Source organism: Arabidopsis lyrata (genome assembly GCF_000004255.2).
Source record: "Arabidopsis lyrata subsp. lyrata unplaced genomic scaffold ARALYscaffold_7, whole genome shotgun sequence".
Taxonomy (NCBI): domain Eukaryota; kingdom Viridiplantae; phylum Streptophyta; class Magnoliopsida; order Brassicales; family Brassicaceae; genus Arabidopsis; species Arabidopsis lyrata.
The window spans coordinates 18,353,166-18,370,670 of record NW_003302549.1 but is presented as its reverse complement, the minus strand read 5'-3'; the positions used below and the strand labels follow the sequence as shown (position 1 = coordinate 18,370,670).

Genomic DNA, 17,505 nt, shown 5'->3' with positions numbered 1-17,505 from the left:
CAGTCAATGGTTTGTTATTTTGGAATAAATCAGGTTCTGTTGTGGTGCCACCTCCTAGCTTAGTTGAGTAGATTGAAAACAGAAAAGGGAGGAAACCAAAGCCAAAGAGGAAGAAAGCAAGGCATGAGTCTCCTACTAAGAAGAAGAAGGCTAGTAGAGAGAGAAGAATTATGCATTGTGCTCTCTGTGATCATGTTGGACACAACAAAAAAGTGTCCTAATGGAGGAGTTGAGAGATACAAACCACCAAGGAAGAAGAAGACACCTGCCATAGAAGATGGAGAAGATGGATATGAGACCAATAACACTCAAGCAAGTCAAGCAATACAAGCAAGTCAAGCAATACAAGCAAGTCAAGCAACATAAGACTAATCGGGGTAGGCTTTTGCTTAATCGGATCATGGATTTTTTTGGTTCTAAAATGATCAGATTAAGTTGGTTTTTGTTTAGGCTGATCGGATCGGATTAAATGGCAAGACATTATGATCTCTTTACTATGTATGCTTTTGGCAAGACTATGATCTGTTTTGTGTTTTGTTTTCATGTCTTCTTCAAAACAATATGCTTTTCAAGACAATATGATTTCTTTTTCTTCTCAATCATTACACAAACCCAAACACAAACATCATTCATACATATAGATTCTCATAATTCAAAACACATCATTCTTATAGTACAAAACCACATCATTCATTCACTACAATACATATAGATTTAAAATATAAACCTGAAAAAGAAAATCAACACCAAAGCAAACACCACGATATTCTTCAAGCTACGGAACTGAATTTTCAACTCTGCAACTTCTTTTTCAATCACAGCCTCACACACATGCATCTCCATCGTCAGATTGTCAATCTCTGATTCACACGCATTGAAGCTTTTTTGCATTGTAATCGAAGTTCCTTCTAAGTTATCAACTTTCTCTATCAAGTCTTCTATCTCTTGCACCATACAAAAATCCATCCATTTGAACACATGATACCTATTATCCTGTCACACCAAGCTAAATGCATATCTTATATGACACAAAAACACAACAATTTCCAGAATTTAGCCACTTACATTTTCTCCAAAAGGACAAGCATGAAACAATCTTCCAGGGTTTCTAGCAGTGTTTGACGTCTTCATCACTATAGGTTCTCCACACCGACACTTCTTAGGAAATCCTCTTAATCGATCACCCATTTCACAACTACCCATCAAATTTCACCAATTCAGCCTCATTTCTTCATTAAATCGAAGCTCGAGGAAGACATAATTACCTGCTAGCAAAATGACGATTTCTTCTGCTCCAATTTCTCTTTAGCTCTCTGTTATGCGATTTTCTCCTCTATCTTCACTCTAATTTTGGAGAAGAAAAAGAAGAAATGAGAAATCAGATTCTCAATTCGAAACCCTAGAATTCTTATTTTTCCCCCAATTGAAAATGACGTCGTTTGATTAATTTGAAAACACAAAATATTCAAGGTTTATAACTTAAAATGATTTAAAAATGTTCGATTAGAGTTGTGGGATGAATTGGTATAGGGTGCTCGTTGAGTAGCTGAGGCACACGAGTTTGAAACCCCAATTTTGCAAAAAATTTAAACTTTTGAGAACAATTATCAAAACGACGTCGTTTTGGATACACGTCAGCGTACACGTGTACGATGACTTAGCACCGTAACGGAGTTGACTAACACCCGTTAGATTGACTCTGTATTTTGCACGTTTTATCAAATACATGTATGAAATTCAAATTTTATTTCAGTTTGGATTGGAAAATACACTACAAAAATGTCGAGGTATAAAAATCTACGGTCCCGATAGTACGGGTATGAAAATCCCCTTTTCCCGGTGAGGTCAGAGAAGGAGTGGAGATTGAAAAAGAGGGTGATGTGGATGGTGGTACTAAGGGGAGTGAGGGTGGAGAGAAAGAGAAAGAGATTGGAAAAGATGATTAGCCAAGTAACAATGAGAAGATGATGAAAAGGACTTACAAGAGATATGAAAAGAGAAAAAGAAATAGCGAAAATAAGTGGATCCAAAAGAACAAGGGGAAAAAGCTCATGACAATGTTGATGAAACCAAGGCAAGAGGACACTAAGAAGCTGAAGTTGATAAAAAAGAATGCGAAGAAGGGGTCTACCACCGTTGTGTATCGGAGTCCTATCCTGACGAGGAATAAGAAGAATTAAGTCCAAACCAAGTTTTACAAAACCAATGAATACATAAAAACACAAAATCAGAGACAAATGACACTGAATACATTAATCTTGGCCACCTCCCTGGTTTCCACCTTCCCGGTCTGGAAACAAGCTCTCCAAATTTCTGCCTTCCACACGCTTACTCTTTTGGCGACGTTTCCCAACCGATGGATATTTAGTTTCTTGAATTCTACCCTTTCTTACAACATGAACCGGGGGTAATACGTACAATTCTTGGATTTCACTTGGAATAACCCACTCAGACCTATGCGGCACTGGGAAAATCGTTCTAACATATGCCATAACCCAGAGCTCGACAAAGTAATATTTCGTGCACAAATCATATAAACTACGTACCTCCGATGATATATTTTCTTGTTTCAAGTGAGTCATCGTAGCGGCTATTGCATGTACATAAGGATATTTGTCCAAGTCAAAACGACGGCAATAACAAGTTTTATTCCTCAAATCCACCACATAGGTCTTACCATCGCGACCAATGACACTATATTGAAGCTCGTAGGTCTAAAGCTCCTTCACCGTTAATTTGTTTGCAACCTCACATGTATCATGTATGTCGTTCTCCACAAAAGGAACTAGTTTCTGTGCATTTAATCCACTTATGGCTTCTGTCCCATTATTGCAGAACCATTCTGTAAATTTTTCAATAGTTGAATCTATCATAGGTAACAGCGCATACCCCCTCACGTTGCTAAAAACATCATTCATAGATTCAACCGCATTACTGGTGTCTATGTTGTACTTTACTCCAGGAATGCCCATTTTTCCAAATCGGTATGATCATCAAGATATGTGACTATCTTAGGGTACCTTCTTCTGAAATCTGCATATTCATTCTCAAACTCAGAAACTGTACAAATGGCTGCAATTTTCCTAAATTTTTTAGCAACGTCTTCTCTGTTGTGTGTAACTTTTATTTGTCACATTCTGTTACAAATGATAAATACAGTTTCCATGGTGAGAGCTCGGGTACACCTCAGCCACTGACTTGATGAGGCTTTGATTTCTATCAGACATGAAGACCAATTCAAGATTATCCGGTATGCCGGTTTTCAAAGTTTCCAAAAACCACTTCCAACTAACATCTTTTTCACCATCAGATACAACAAATGCTAAGGGATAAAGGTGATGATTTGGATCTTGAGCTGTGGCAAAACTTAGCACACGATGTACAGTCTTCAAAAATATTGCATCCACAATACTCACTTTCCTCATGACTTTAAACCCTTCAATGGCAGGCCCCAAAGCGACAAATAGGTACTTGAATCCTTTTTCTTCATCTAATACCACACTAGTTTTTGTACCAGGATTCACCTTCTTTAACATATACAAATAAGAATAAATCATCTTGAAATTCTCGACTGGACTACCACGAATATCACTAATAGCTAGTTTTTTTTTCAACTCTAAGCAATCGAGTATGACACTTTTGTATCAAGTTTTCCCTGGACAAGACCAATGAGAATTTTAGGATCTGTGGTCTTGAATTGACCTGGATAATCATCATGCAATACGGATACAACTAAATGTGGTGTGCCTCTCTTTTGGATGCCCGTAGCAGTAGTTGACCGAGAGCATATCTTCATCTTCTTATATGTTTGAACCGAGAATCGAGTTGAATCCTTAGCCCTTGTAGCTCGTACGTGGCTTCATCATTATCCATATCATCATGCTTAGTGTTTTGGCTTGCACGTGGCTTCTCAACATATTCACGAATACCATCATTCTCCATACTTCTTTCCATATTGTTATCAACACCATTTTCCACATCTCCGATAACAACACTTTCTAGTGGCTTCAAAGGCTCAGAAAGTTGTTCTGCTAGTGGCTCGTTTGCGTAAAGAGTTACGGCATCAACATTAGCTCTATCATTATCTATACCATCGGAAATCTGCTCAACAAAATTCACACCAACTGAACTTTTTCTCTGTACTCTCGACTCTTGCTCGTTTAGCAGAACCATTTTCAACTCATTACTGACTTCTACATGCAAAACACTTCTTTTCTCTTTATCCAACGTTATTAGATAAACATATACATCATCATCATTCTAAATATATGAATATGTAGGAGGTTGAACTCCCGATGGAATGTAACTCAATTTCACCTTTGTTGTATATTCATCTATCCTCATCTTCATGCATATCTTATCTACTAACCGCGAATAAGTTATCTCCTCCATTGATGATGTCCTAAACAATAGACCGTACAAGCCAGGTACCCTTGGATTCTATTTATATGCATATCCGGTTTTTGAATAATATCCATCATAATCAAAATGTATTTTAATTGGAAGGTTGCTCAATCTCCTGGAAAAAAAAATACATTAACAGTTATACCAATATTACCAGTTATACCACTTCAACAGTTACCTCAGAAATATCAGATATACTACTTCAAATAGTTAGAGCAACCCCAATGGTGATAGATCTAATTTGAGTTTCTAAAAACTAAAATATTAATATTTTTATAGAATTAAATTATTGAATTAAATTTTAGTTATGAAAATAAGATAAACCACCTTCAAATGTCTCTTATGAGATTCTGAAAATCCTTAAATAAGAAACTATGTCTAGAGTTTTTTACTTCACTCTCCTACTTTTCTATTTTTTTCAATATTTTTGTACTAAGAAATCTATGAAGAGTCTCCCATTGGGGTTGCTCTTATACCACGTTTCTTAGTTATACCCTGGTTTTCTCAAAAATACCAGATATAGTACTACTTCAAATACTTATACCACGTGTCACAGTTATACCACGTGTCACAGTTATACCCAGATTTTCTCAAAAATACCAGAGATACTACTTCAAACAGTTATACCACGTTTTTCAGTTATACCCAGGTTTTCTCAAAAATACCAAATATACTACTTCAAACAGTTATACCACGTTTTTCAGTTATACCCAGGTTTACATATTCTACTCTATTTGCAAATCGATTCTCGGACCAAAAACACTAATCTACCTACGGTTAATTAACAACGAATCAACCACTACAGTCCATTAAAGTGTCTTAATCGACCCATAATACATAGTTACCAACACAATGTCTATTAATTACCAACACCACCCTATCAAATCTAATAGAAATCTCCAAATTTCAAATACAATACCAAAATAAACTAAAGACTCATTGTTAGAAGTGGAAGAAGAGAATAGGAACTAACCTAGAGATTAAAGCTTCACTTTCAATGGTGGAAGAACGGCGACGAGGTGAAGACGACGACGGCGTGGTGATTTTGAGTTTTAGATTGGATTTGTCCCGATGAATACATGAGCTCGTTTGTGATTGGTCGAAAATCTCTTTGTTTTGATTGGTCCAAAATCTCTCTGTTTTGATTGGTCAAAAATCTCTCTCTTTTGATTGGTCCGTTTAGTAAGGGTAAACATGGGTTTCAAACTTTCATTATGAGTGTAAGAGTATGACATAATTTTGGAGAGTAGATAGATCATTAAGTCATGCTTGAGGAGCTCCAGAGATTAGTCCCCTCCATAGGGAGGTTCTCTTCATAAATTTGATGGATTCTCATGTTTAATTGCCAAAAAAATAAATCAAAACTGATAATACAACAGAGAATCGACTATCCAAAGAGAGTTTTGAGAAATTAAGAGAGGCGTACAAGTGTCACAATGCGATTGGAGAATCTATTACAATGAAAAAAAAAACTCATTTTGCTGGTTTTCTCTATTGGGCCTCACATTTCACAAATATGGGCCTAATACATTAAAAAATCAACCCTAATAAGTTAAGTTCAAAGGCTCGTTTCAAAAGGTACACGGTTCATAATGCTTATAAAATGAGCAATACTTGGGTTCACCCCTAGGGATAAATCCTTTTATTCACCCCCTTTTATTATAACTAATCAGAATTCGCCACATAATAAAAAAATTAAACTCATTTAATTATTAAATTTAATCACTAACCACTCTTTTGTAAATCCTGACCGATATATAATCTCGTTTAATTTCAAAACCTAAACCCTAATTCTTCTTTAAACTCGTTTAATCGTAAAAAATCTAAACCCTAATCGTACTTTCTAAATCCAAACCGATATTTAACCTCGTTAATCATAAAATCTAAACCCTAATCATACTTTCTAAACTCAAACCGACATTTAACCTCGTTTAATTGTAAAATCTAAACCATAATCATACTTTCTAAACCCAAACCGATATTTAACTTCGTTTAATTATAAAATCTAAATCCGTTTATAAATCTAAACCGATATTTAACCTTGTTTAATCATAAAATCTAAACCCTGATCGTACTTTCTAAACCCAAACCGATATTTAACCTCGTTTAATTGTAAAATCTAAATCCGTTTATAAACCCATACCGATATTTAATCTCGTTTAATCATAAAATCTAAACTTTGATCCTTTCCAATAAAGCCAAACCGATACATAATTTCTTTTCTAGTGGCAAATTAGATTTTATAGTTAAATTAAAAAATTTTATTATTATTAGGTGACAGGTTTTGATTGGCTGAAATAAATGCGGTGAATATAAAGGTTCACCCCTAGGGGTGAACCCAAGTATTTTCCTTATATAATTAACACAACTTAGAAGATCATTTAAAATAAGCACATTACCCTTTAGGCTAAACCATTTTATTTTGTCATCATCCATTAGAATTTTGTAGCATTGTTATAATTATATGCTAAGTACATGCATGACCCAACGGTCCCAACCATTGAACTTTTTGTGATTTGGTTATGCTTTTTATAATTTGTTTGATCTCTCTTGTTTAATGTTTGATGTTTTGGAATTCACACAAGTTGAAGCAAACCGAACTTCTCAAGTCGATTTAGCGTATTCTACAGAGATGCCTACAAATCTCAGGAATATGATAGGCATTCGAAATCAAATTCGTAATCGTGATATGCATCAATAATTGAAACCTAATTTGGTTGAGCACATATGGCAGAAATTTCGCAACAATCAACAGTACAACTAATCGTTATTCCGGTTTTGTTTTTGCATATCTTTTTTTAAATGTTTGAAAATAATGTATGTTTAATATTTTTATGAATTGCAATAATTATTAAGTTTTATGAAATAAAATTTTAAATTATTTTTTTTCTAAGAGAACCCCACTAGAGAACCTACCATTGGACTATGAAAAAAGTTTTTTAAAAAAAGAAGTTCTCATCTCACCTTTTCCTTGTTTTGTCTAAAAATCGACCAATGGTATGACGCCACGTCATCGTCTCTCTTGCATTTCAAAAGCTCTCACAAGAGAGCTGTCTCTCTTCATATAACATGTTTTTGATTTTTTTTTGAAATTCTTTTTCATGAGAACCATATGAGAGAAACCAATATATGAACCATTGGAGATGCTGGAACATTTTTTCCACTAATACAAACTCCATTACCTAATTTAATTTTTATGAATTAAATAGTATTTTATCATTTAATTCTAAACTCAAAAAGCTTAACAATTTTTATTTATTTTAGATAGAGAAACATATTTTTGTATACATCTTTAGTTAAGAAATAGAGATGAAATAGTCACACCTCTAGAGGTTAGTGGTGGGATTTTTTTAAAAAACGTTTAAACATGAAAAATTGCAATAACCATCTCGCCATAACAAGGAAATAATTTCGGAGGGATTTTTTTTTTTTTGTCGGAATTCGCCTTGCTTTTAGGCAATACAATATCCTTTTTCATAGTGTACGTCGTTGATTATTCAAACAGAATGAAAGAAAGTTGGCCGTTTATATTCGTGCCATGGCCAGACCCGAATTGCTAATTTCAAATGTAACATCAAACCTATTTGTAAAGCCCAACCAAGGCACAAAGTTTCATCTTCGAGCCCAATATAAAAACCCAAGGTTAAGATGAGCACTCATAATCGAACCGAATCAAACCAACCAAATTGAACTGAATTCCAAACATAATTGAATTAATAAAATTTCGGTTCGAGTTTAGCCATAGCTTTACTCGGAAATCGAGCCGAACCAAACCAAAAACAAATTTAATCTTGAAGGAGAACTAGTGAAGGTGTATTACTGAATCAGCGACAAATGGATCCAGAAACAGTTGACTAAATAAATACATTTTGAGGTAGGTTTCAGACAAATAAAAAAAATAAATTCAAGTGAGATATTTTAAGTAGAATAGTTCAATTTTGCATTTAGAATCTCAACCAAATTAAATCATTAGACGTATAATGGCACACAAGTTGACTTGTATAAGTGTCGAATCCTTGACCGAATAGTTTTTGGTTAATTTAGTTATTAATTCCACAGCCCCTACAATCAACTCAATCGTTTTATAGAGAAACAAAAAAAAAGAAGGTAAATTCAGAAAGTAATAAAGCATATGTTGGATTTTCCAAGTCCAATTCAATTCGTGCTAGGTTGTTGTTGCTGCCCCTTGTTGCTTGGTGTTGTTGTTGCCTTGTTGCTTTGTTTCCGTTCTTTTTCATGTAAAGATTCTATTTTGATGAAGCAGAAGTTTCTAGGAATAGAATTAAAGATCCATTGATTCTAAGACCATCCACATTGGTAAATCTTTTAAAAGTGTCTTTTAAGTATAATTTAATATTAAATTTAGTATTATTGAATCCAAGCATTCTCACCTTAGGAAAAAAAGAAGACACTGTGTATTAACTGTGAGAAAAATGTCTACCCAAAGACACGTTCTCTACTATTCACTCTGTTTTATTTTAATATTTATTATATTTAATGTTAAAGTCACCCTATTATTTATGCAATGCGGATGCTCTAAGAGTATTTGAAAAACTATAATGATTATATTTTCTTATTTTAAGTTTACAATAGTGTAAGTTGCACAGAATCATAAAAATAAAACCTTCAGAATAGTCTTCCGATCAATGTTCGTTGCAAGACGAATGCAAAGAAATAATCTAACATCCATAAAAAGGATTTATATTCACATATACTCGTGGATTTTGTAGGCTCATCTCTTACCCTTTTTGTTTGTCCTTTTTTTTTTTTATAGGGTTGTGTTATGTTTCAAAATAGTAATAGTTTATTGCTATATAAGATAAGCAAAAGCCTCGTAATTAAAATCCATATATTTTTATCCGATACATATGAGACGCAAATCTCATATATGCTAGTTAGTTCAATCTTTAAGTTTTACACACACATTTTAAAAATATAATCATAATTAATTATATATGTATTATTTTTAAGATTAATAATTTTCTCTTACTCTAAACTAATAATAATTAACTATTCTTAAAAATTTACATTTTTCATCATCAATAATGGTAATAAAACGATGCATAAAATTTGAAAAGATTATTTTTTTGAAATATGTTTTTCTTTTCTAAAACTTGGATTAATTAGGAAGAAAGAGAGTAGAATTGTTTTGGTGTCACTTTCTCGGACGTAGTAGTTAAATTCTTGTAACTGTACAGTGGAATATACATTGAAGAAACACTCATGTTCAAACTTTCACAACAAGCATAATAGCATATTATACAACACAAAGAGAGGATTAATCCTCGTTTTATTCATAGATGACAAATGAATGACATTAAGAAACAAATCTTAGCGGGTCATGCCGCCTTGGAAGGTTGGAGCACCCATCGCCACACGTCCTTGGTTCTGTTGCACTTGCCTCTCCACGTTCCCCGCCCATCCTAAAATACCACATTAATTTTTAACGAATGTTAATTGTATTGCGATTACACTAAACAAATTAATCATAAACAAAATATATAAAAAAAAAATCCGTATAAAAGAAAGAAATAAATTACCAAGACTCATATCGAAACCGCGATGCTTGAGTTCACGGTATTCTTGGGTCAAAGCACAAAGCTCACAGCAGAAATGTTTAAGGCAATCAGTACAACCATCACCTCTAATATTGTATTGAGCTCTCATCTTTCCACGATAGAAACACGAGTAGATACTTCCACAACCAGTTATTACGGCTATCAACGTGTATAGTGCTCCAGCAGCACCACATGCTGAAATATTTTGAATAAGCAATTATTTATCTTGTTGCCGCCAAATTTGACAAAAGCTTCTCTTTTTTTTTTATAATGATATCGTGTATTATAAGTAACTTACAGGTGGTTCCTCGGTCTACAATATCAGCGACTTGGCCAAATGTGATACATGGACACAAACATGTGATACAACCTGTCCATACATTTTTACAAGATAAATAATAAGTTTAGCACAAAACTATTTGTTTTCAGCTTTTTACACGTATAAATATATATATATGTAAGCAATTGTGAAACGAGTGATTACAGTTTTTGCAGTCAGAGAAGCAATCACAGAAGCCTGTGGACCATTCTCCTTCCGCATGAGGCTTGGCATGAAGGTGTTGAGCTTCCATGGAGAGAAAGAGAGAGAGAGAGAGAGAGAGATAGAGAGAATTTAAAATAGAAAGCAATGTGTTTAAAGTTTTGTGAGATAAACGAAGAATTATGCTTGTATTTATATTGATATTAATTCCATTATTTGTGAACTCGTCCGAAGCTCAACTTTTTAAAATCATAAAATAAGCCATATGTTTTTGTTTTATCTTAAAAGTAGCCACCAAGATTTACTTAATATCTACTTGAATAATACCAAGTCTTTCTAATGGATAATGGTTGATGTATTGAAATATGAAAAATTGCACATATATTTTTTTCAAAAAAAAAAAAAATTGCACATATATATAACTGTTTTCCATCATTTGTTTAACGAAAAAGGACTTTATAATTTGATTTAGCACATATATATATGGACTTAAAAACTCTAAAATGACAATTATAACTATGAGCTCGATCGTATAATGATCAATATTTGGATATTTTATAAAAACAATAAACACTCATAGAAAAGCTTCATTTTTTAGATTTATGACTCTGAATTTTTGTAATCCACTCATTGTTTTGCATTCGAAAAGTCTTTCATCGTCTGAGTAGTCAATACCATTACTTACACAATACATACATATACAAATCTTTTACTCATAAAATAAAACTAATAGTTTTTTTTCTTTCTAAAAAGAAATAATGTCCCTTTTTCTGAATGTTTATTAATCACTCCATGAAATATCCATATGCATGCATGATAAGCTTTACTAAATAAAAATCCATACGTTTAATAAAATTCAAAATACATGAGGTTTTTTTTTTTAATAATGTTATTGATATATTTAGTTTAACATCAGTTTTTATTGATGTAAATTTTGTATCATTTAAAAAGTGATCTTAACAAAAATTAATAAATACATCAATTATCTAAATGATGTAAATTAATATTTAATATCAGTTTATAAAAAGTGATACGAAATAATATATTTTAAATCAATTTTATTTAATTGATGCCAAACTAATTAATTATAACATCACTTAGTATAATTGATGTGAACATATATATATTTACATCATTTATAAATAAATGATTCAAAATAATATCATTTAGTGAAGTGATACAATTTAAGTGATTTAATAAGATCTTTTTTTTGTAGTTAATGTTTGAGTACAAAAACTCAGTCCAAATTGATGTAAAATATAACTCAGTCCAAAAATTAAAGTTTATAAATCTCCCTTTTTTTTTTCTTTTTTCTTAAGTTATGTAGTGGAAGATCTAGTGAATGTTTGCGTACAAAAACTCAGTCCAAATCGATGTAAAATATAACTATTACAATTTGCGAAACATTGGTATAAATATTATAACTTAGCTTATAACCAAGAAAACAATTTACATATAACAAGAAAATTAGAGTAGATTCAATAAAGCCATCAATATATATAGAAGTTGATAATTCAGAGTAGATTAAAATAAAGCCATCGGTATCCATAAAATAATTGAGAGTAGATAAAAATAATAATAATTTAGCGTAGACATCTTCTATATGTTCCGTCGTCAAAATAAACATAAATATTTTCCAATCCACTCTAAAATTTTTGCCAACAAAAAAATCTACTCTAAATTACAAGTCGTTAATTTTAAAAACAAATTAACGAGTCATCCGTACATTCTTATTTTTAATTACAATGACGACCAAACGGTCCAAATCCTATAGAAGATGTCTAATGGCACGCAAGTGACTATTTCCAGGTCCCCGCAAATCATTTTGCAAATTAGTGTTCTAAATTTTCTGTATATTACTAAATAGAAAATATATATATTTATCAGAAAAAAAACATATGTCTATATAAAATAATCCATTTTGCCTTAGACCGTGTACATATGTTGGTTTGAGAAGCACACTACTACGCTTGTTAAAGCGGGGTTCGTTTAGTCATATGTAGACTATTCGTTATTTTTTTTATTCTCGTGGTGATGTTGATACGAGTGCTGATTTATGTTGATGATTTGATTATTTGTAGAAATCACAACGCTGCCTTGGTCAAATTCAAGACCTTTCTCGGAGAGTGTTTTCATATGTAGGGCTACGTTTGTATGTTGGGCCTAGCCGACTTAGAACTTACTTGGTCTGCAAGTCTCGTCTAGGGTTTTGGGGTTAAGTCATGTGTATAAATATGTTAAGCCGCTCATTGTAAAGCAACCAATTCAATAACAAATACATCCTTTTTCTACATATCATATCATTTCTATTGGTTTGAAGGTCGAGTCAATATGATAAAGGACATGCTCACCGCGCCAAATTGATAACGTTGAACAAGAAAGTAATCTTTAGTGATCCAAATCATGCACAAGCTGAAAGTTTTCTCCCACTCTCCCTACGCTTATGAGTGGACCATTTGTCAACATCGCCCAAGCTTTGAAACCATTTGTTTTCAATCATGTTTTTGAACTATAGAATACGATTAAAGCTGTTGGTATAAAGTTATGGATCATTCGTCAACTTTGCCTGAGCTTTAAAAACAGTAGTCTTTTACAGGTTTCGTAATTTAATAATTTGCGAATTCTAATCTGCAAGTGACCGTTTTGGTAAGCTTGAAACGAGGTAGTCTTTAAAGAGAACATGTCAAGTTAGTCATTTACAAAAAAAAGGTTCAGTTTGGAGCATTCCTTTTGACAAACCACAACTGTTTTGCTGCAAAGGTTAACAATTTTCACATCTTCTTTAACTCGGCTTGAAACTTTTCGAGGTCTTCAAGCTTTCCATCTGACAACCACAGAAAACGAAGGAAGATGACAAACATGTAACACTTATTATTCTTCTAACACTGTAATATCACAACAATGTTAAAGTTTGTTACCGAAAGTCATTGCCGAAAACTCTTTGCCATGGTTCTTTAGTCTCTTTACTTTAGCACTTTCACTGGCTTCCATTCTTCTTGTTCTCAGCCTATCCACGCTTGCACGAAGTTCCGATGCCATTTTCGCCATCTCTGCAGAAAACCATTATTTGAGATGCAAGTCGTCTATAGTCAGGCTATCAACCATCAAACAAACAGACAAAGGTATTGCTGAGAAAAAGGAAATAATGGACGCCCACTACTTGATAATATATGCAAAATAACAAAACTCTAAACGAGATCCCATCAAAATTAATCAGAAGTATATCTCCAGAAGATGGTAGGGAGATTTCATATCTATATTCTAAGTGAGAACAGGACATTACTCAAGATACTAGCTAGCAGCAACGAAAAAATGTCGATTTGATCAAGTTCATGACTGACAGGCTAAGTGGAAAAGAGTTCTCAGGGTCATCAAGAACTAACAAACAAAACATAACCAAATCATTCCATTGAAATGAATCAAAAGATCTCAATACATCAAAGACTATATAAAGTTTGCATCTTGATTACCTTTGAACATTTCATCGACAGACGACTCATCATAAAGCTCCAAAGCCTCATTAACGAGTCTCAAAGACCGTTCCCTCGAAACCGAGGTTCTTTCTAAAGCCTGGAGCTCGGAATCGAGCTCAACAGACCTCTTTCCTACCTGAAACAAAAGTATCTCATTTAAAGAAACGAAAACGTAACAGACCAAAGACCAAAAAGTATCAGTTTTTTTTCTCTCACCAAATTAAGCTTATCCCTTAGAGAATCCAATTCTGCATCCAACTCTAGATCACATAACCCTTCCTGATGAATGGGCGACGACTCGTCCTGACGAACAGAAACAATTCAGCAAACCACAGTATAACAGTGAGAGACGAGACAGAGACAATGAAGAGAACATAGACTCACACTCTTGGGCAACACAAATCCATCAGGAACTGCGAAACAGAATCGAACACAATAGCTTTCCCACAATTCCATACGCTTGTCAATAACCGATTGTATCAAACCACGAACACGTTCAATACCCTATAAAATGCGTAATACCGAAAATGTGACAAGAGTAAGAAGAAAAAGAATAAGATGAAATCACTCATACTCACATTTGATAAATCTTGTGACTTTTGTTTAACAGATCCGTTGATTTTGAGAAAATTGGATGCTTCTCTGCAAATGTAAGTAAGAACCAAACAAACCCTTTGTTAGAAAAAGCTTTGCAACAACGAATTCATGGAGGAAGAGAGTGAGTGAGAAACGAACCGGCCATAGAAATCAAAAGCTGCGTCGACATAATCTTCGACGGAGTTGATTGTTTCGTTGATGAAAATCTGAGGATTTAGATTCATGGAATCGAACACTGCCTCGCTTTTGCTTCCTTCCATTTTCACACTCTGATTCAAATTTCTCGACGAAACCCTAATTTTTCAGGATTTGGGGGAGATTTTAGTAGATGCAAGTTCTTGAGCAGAAGTTGAATTTCAGTAACTGTATTTTTGAAATGAATTTTATTAAATAATGAAATTATTGTTCTAAAAAGTATATTGGTATTTATCATAAAGATAAATATATTTATAGAAGAAATATTTATATCCGGTGTAAATAGTATACTCGAATAGAAAGAGAGAGAATTCTATTATCTGATGATTGTTGTGATATTGTATTTCTGAATTGTGTTTTACAATGAACGTTTAACGTTCTATTTATAGAGAAAAAGATAAGTTACTATGCACACATAGTGACGGTGGACTCCACATCAAAATTATAAACTTGTCACGGCTACGCAGACATCTATGACTTTTGTAACACTCCCCCTTGGCGACCAGTGTCACTATTGTCTTGTGTAACGTCTTCTGTTGTCTCGTTAAAAACCTTTCTAAGTAAACCCAGTGGGAAAAACCTTAGTAGGTAAAAAGAGTACAACGACGTAGTCTCCCCCTCGAGTGATTAACTTTACAGATCACGTTGATGGCGCATTTCCATAGCATATACATGCTTCTTGAACACCGAGGTAGGTAGTGATTTTTTGAAGAGATCTGCAGCATTGTCACATGATCGGACATATTTGACTTCAATGTCTTTATTCTTCTCAAGTTCTTGGGTGTATGAAAAGAATTTCGGAGGGATATGTTTGGTTCTATCACTTTTGATATATCCTTTCTTTGTTTGGGCAACGCATGCAGCATTATCTTCATATAGGATGGTTGGCTCTTTGTTTACGTTGATCTCACTGCTTGATTGAATGTGTTGGCTTATTCATCTCAACCATACACATTCTCTACTTGCTTCATGTAGTGCAATGATTTCAGCATGGTTTAAAGAAGTAGCCACAAGCGTTTGCTTCTTAGAACGCCAGGATATAGCAGTGCCTCCGATCGTAAAGACGTATCCAGTCTGTGATCGGGCTTTATGTGGATCTGATAAGTATCCCGCATCTACAAAACCAACCATTTGCCCTTTTGATTTTTTAGGATAAAATAATCCTAAATTTATCGTCCCTTGAAGATATCGGAAGATATGTTTAATCCCATTCCAATGCCTTAGGAGATAAACTGAATCTTGCCAAAAGATTAACGGCAAATGATATATCAGGTCTTGTACAATTCGCAAGATACATAAAGGCTCCGATGGCACTCATATATGGTACTTCAGGACCAAGTATCTCTTCATTTTTCTCATGCGGTCGAAATGGATCAGTCTCAACGTTAAGTGGTCTAACGACCATAGGAGTACTTATAGGAGTTGCCTTATCCATGTTGAATCGTTTTAGCACTCTTTTGGTATACGTGGATTGGTGCACAAATATACCCTTTTGGGAATGTTCAATTTGTAGGCCAAGACAAAACTTTGTTTGTCCGAGATCTTTCATCTCGAATTCTCCTTTTAAATAGTTTGTTGCTTACTGTATTTCATCTTGAGTCCCAATTATATTTAGATCATCAATATATACCGCGATTATCACAAATCCGGATTTTGTTTTCTTGATGAAAACACATGGGCATATAGGATCGTTCACGTATCCTTCTTTCGTTAAATGTTCACTGAGACGATTATACCACATTCGCCTAGATTGCTTTAACCCATATAATGATCTTTGCAACTTTATTGCACATAACTCTTTGGGTTTAGATTTCAATGCTTCTGGCATCTTAAACCCGTCGGGAACTCTCATATAGATATATGTATCTAATGATCCATCAAAATATGCTGTAACAACATCCATGAGACGCATTTCTAAATTTTCATCAGCCGCTAGACTCATCAAGAATCTAAACGTTATTGCATCCATAACGGGGGAATATGTTTCCTCATAATCAATCCTGTGTCTTTGAGAAAATCCTTGAGCTACGAGACGAGCCTTGTATCTCGTAATTTCATTTTCCTCATTTCGTTTTCTAACGAAAACCCATTTGTATCCAACCGGTCTCACATCTTCATGTGTGAGTACAATAGGTCCGAATACATTTTGCTTATTGAGCGAATCAAGTTCGACTTGTATTGCATCTTTCTATTTTATCCAATCATGTCTCTTTTGACATTCATACACCGACTTTGGTTCTGGATCCTCGTTTTCCTCATCAATTTCCTTTGACAAAAGGTATGAGAAGACGTCATTAACTTCATCCATTTTATTTCGGTCCCAGATCTTTCCATTATGCATATAGTTGATAGAAATCTCATGATTTCCTTCAGGCTCATGATGCTCATTATTGTCATTAGACTCATAATTCGTTTCTTCCAAAATGTTTTCTGCTATTTTGGAAATATCATGCTTTTCAACTTCCTTTCGTTTTCTAGGATTTTTTATCCTTAGAACCAACTGGTCTACCATGCTTCAGGCGTGTTCTAGACTCATGTGTTTCGTCTGCTTTTCCATGTTCTTGTGGAATTTCAATCCGAGCAGGAACGTTTGCAGCTGGAATATGTGATTTGGTTATCGTTTTAGTATCTGCAAAAGCATCAGGTAATTGATTTGCTATACTTTGTAAATGCATAATTCATCGAACTTCCAGTTCCGACTGTTTCGTAGGAGGATCAAGATGTAACAAAGATGGTACACTCCACTTTATATTCTTTCCTACTTGTTTGCTTTCTCCCCCTAGAACTGGGAACTCTT

General features: G+C 33.9%; 3 protein-coding genes across 3 annotated transcripts; all 3 read right to left on the bottom strand.

Annotated features, from left to right (window-relative positions):
* Positions 1-714: 714 nt before the first annotated feature.
* LOC110226523 (uncharacterized protein At4g04775-like) lies at positions 715-1,188 on the bottom strand. The gene is made up of 2 exons (XM_021018460.1): positions 1,066-1,188; positions 715-993 (listed from the first exon to the last, which is right to left on the bottom strand). The coding sequence occupies exons 1-2, from the start codon at positions 1,186-1,188 to the stop codon at positions 715-717; spliced, it is 402 nt and encodes a 133-aa protein (XP_020874119.1).
* An 8,352-nt stretch (positions 1,189-9,540) lies between these two features.
* Positions 9,541-10,601, bottom strand: LOC9304496 (protein PLANT CADMIUM RESISTANCE 2). Its single transcript, XM_021019715.1, has 4 exons — positions 10,447-10,601; positions 10,261-10,332; positions 9,945-10,157; positions 9,541-9,827 (listed from the first exon to the last, which is right to left on the bottom strand). Exons 1-4 carry the CDS (start codon positions 10,532-10,534, stop codon positions 9,736-9,738), a joined length of 465 nt encoding a protein of 154 aa, XP_020875374.1. The 5' UTR covers positions 10,535-10,601; the 3' UTR covers positions 9,541-9,735.
* A 2,466-nt stretch (positions 10,602-13,067) lies between these two features.
* Positions 13,068-14,884, bottom strand: LOC9304495 (protein MIS12 homolog). The gene is made up of 7 exons (XM_002868377.2): positions 14,652-14,884; positions 14,495-14,558; positions 14,301-14,420; positions 14,133-14,219; positions 13,914-14,052; positions 13,362-13,493; positions 13,068-13,267 (listed from the first exon to the last, which is right to left on the bottom strand). The coding sequence occupies exons 1-7, from the start codon at positions 14,771-14,773 to the stop codon at positions 13,215-13,217; spliced, it is 717 nt and encodes a 238-aa protein (XP_002868423.1). The 5' UTR covers positions 14,774-14,884; the 3' UTR covers positions 13,068-13,214.
* Between the last annotated feature and the right edge of the window lie 2,621 nt (positions 14,885-17,505).

Bases quoted from the DNA above. Each gene is read 5' to 3' on its own strand.
- LOC110226523 (XM_021018460.1), bottom strand. From the start codon at position 1,188: ATGGGTGATCGATTAAGAGGATTTCCTAAGAAGTGTCGGTGTGGAGAA. The intron at 994-1,065 runs GTAAGTGGCTAA...TTGGTGTGACAG, and splicing joins CTTGTCCTTTTGGAGAAAAT to GATAATAGGTATCATGTGTT.
- LOC9304496 (XM_021019715.1), bottom strand. From the start codon at position 10,534: ATGGAAGCTCAACACCTTCATGCCAAGCCTCATGCGGAAGGAGAATGG. The intron at 10,333-10,446 runs GTAATCACTCGT...ATGTATGGACAG, and splicing joins CTTCTCTGACTGCAAAAACT to GTTGTATCACATGTTTGTGT. The intron at 10,158-10,260 runs GTAAGTTACTTA...AAAATATTTCAG, and splicing joins TGTAGACCGAGGAACCACCT to CATGTGGTGCTGCTGGAGCA.
- LOC9304495 (XM_002868377.2), bottom strand. From the start codon at position 14,773: ATGGAAGGAAGCAAAAGCGAGGCAGTGTTCGATTCCATGAATCTAAAT. The intron at 14,053-14,132 runs GTGAGAGAAAAA...CTTTTGTTTCAG, and splicing joins TAAGGGATAAGCTTAATTTG to GTAGGAAAGAGGTCTGTTGA. The intron at 13,494-13,913 runs GTAATCAAGATG...GGTTTTCTGCAG, and splicing joins TGTCGATGAAATGTTCAAAG to AGATGGCGAAAATGGCATCG.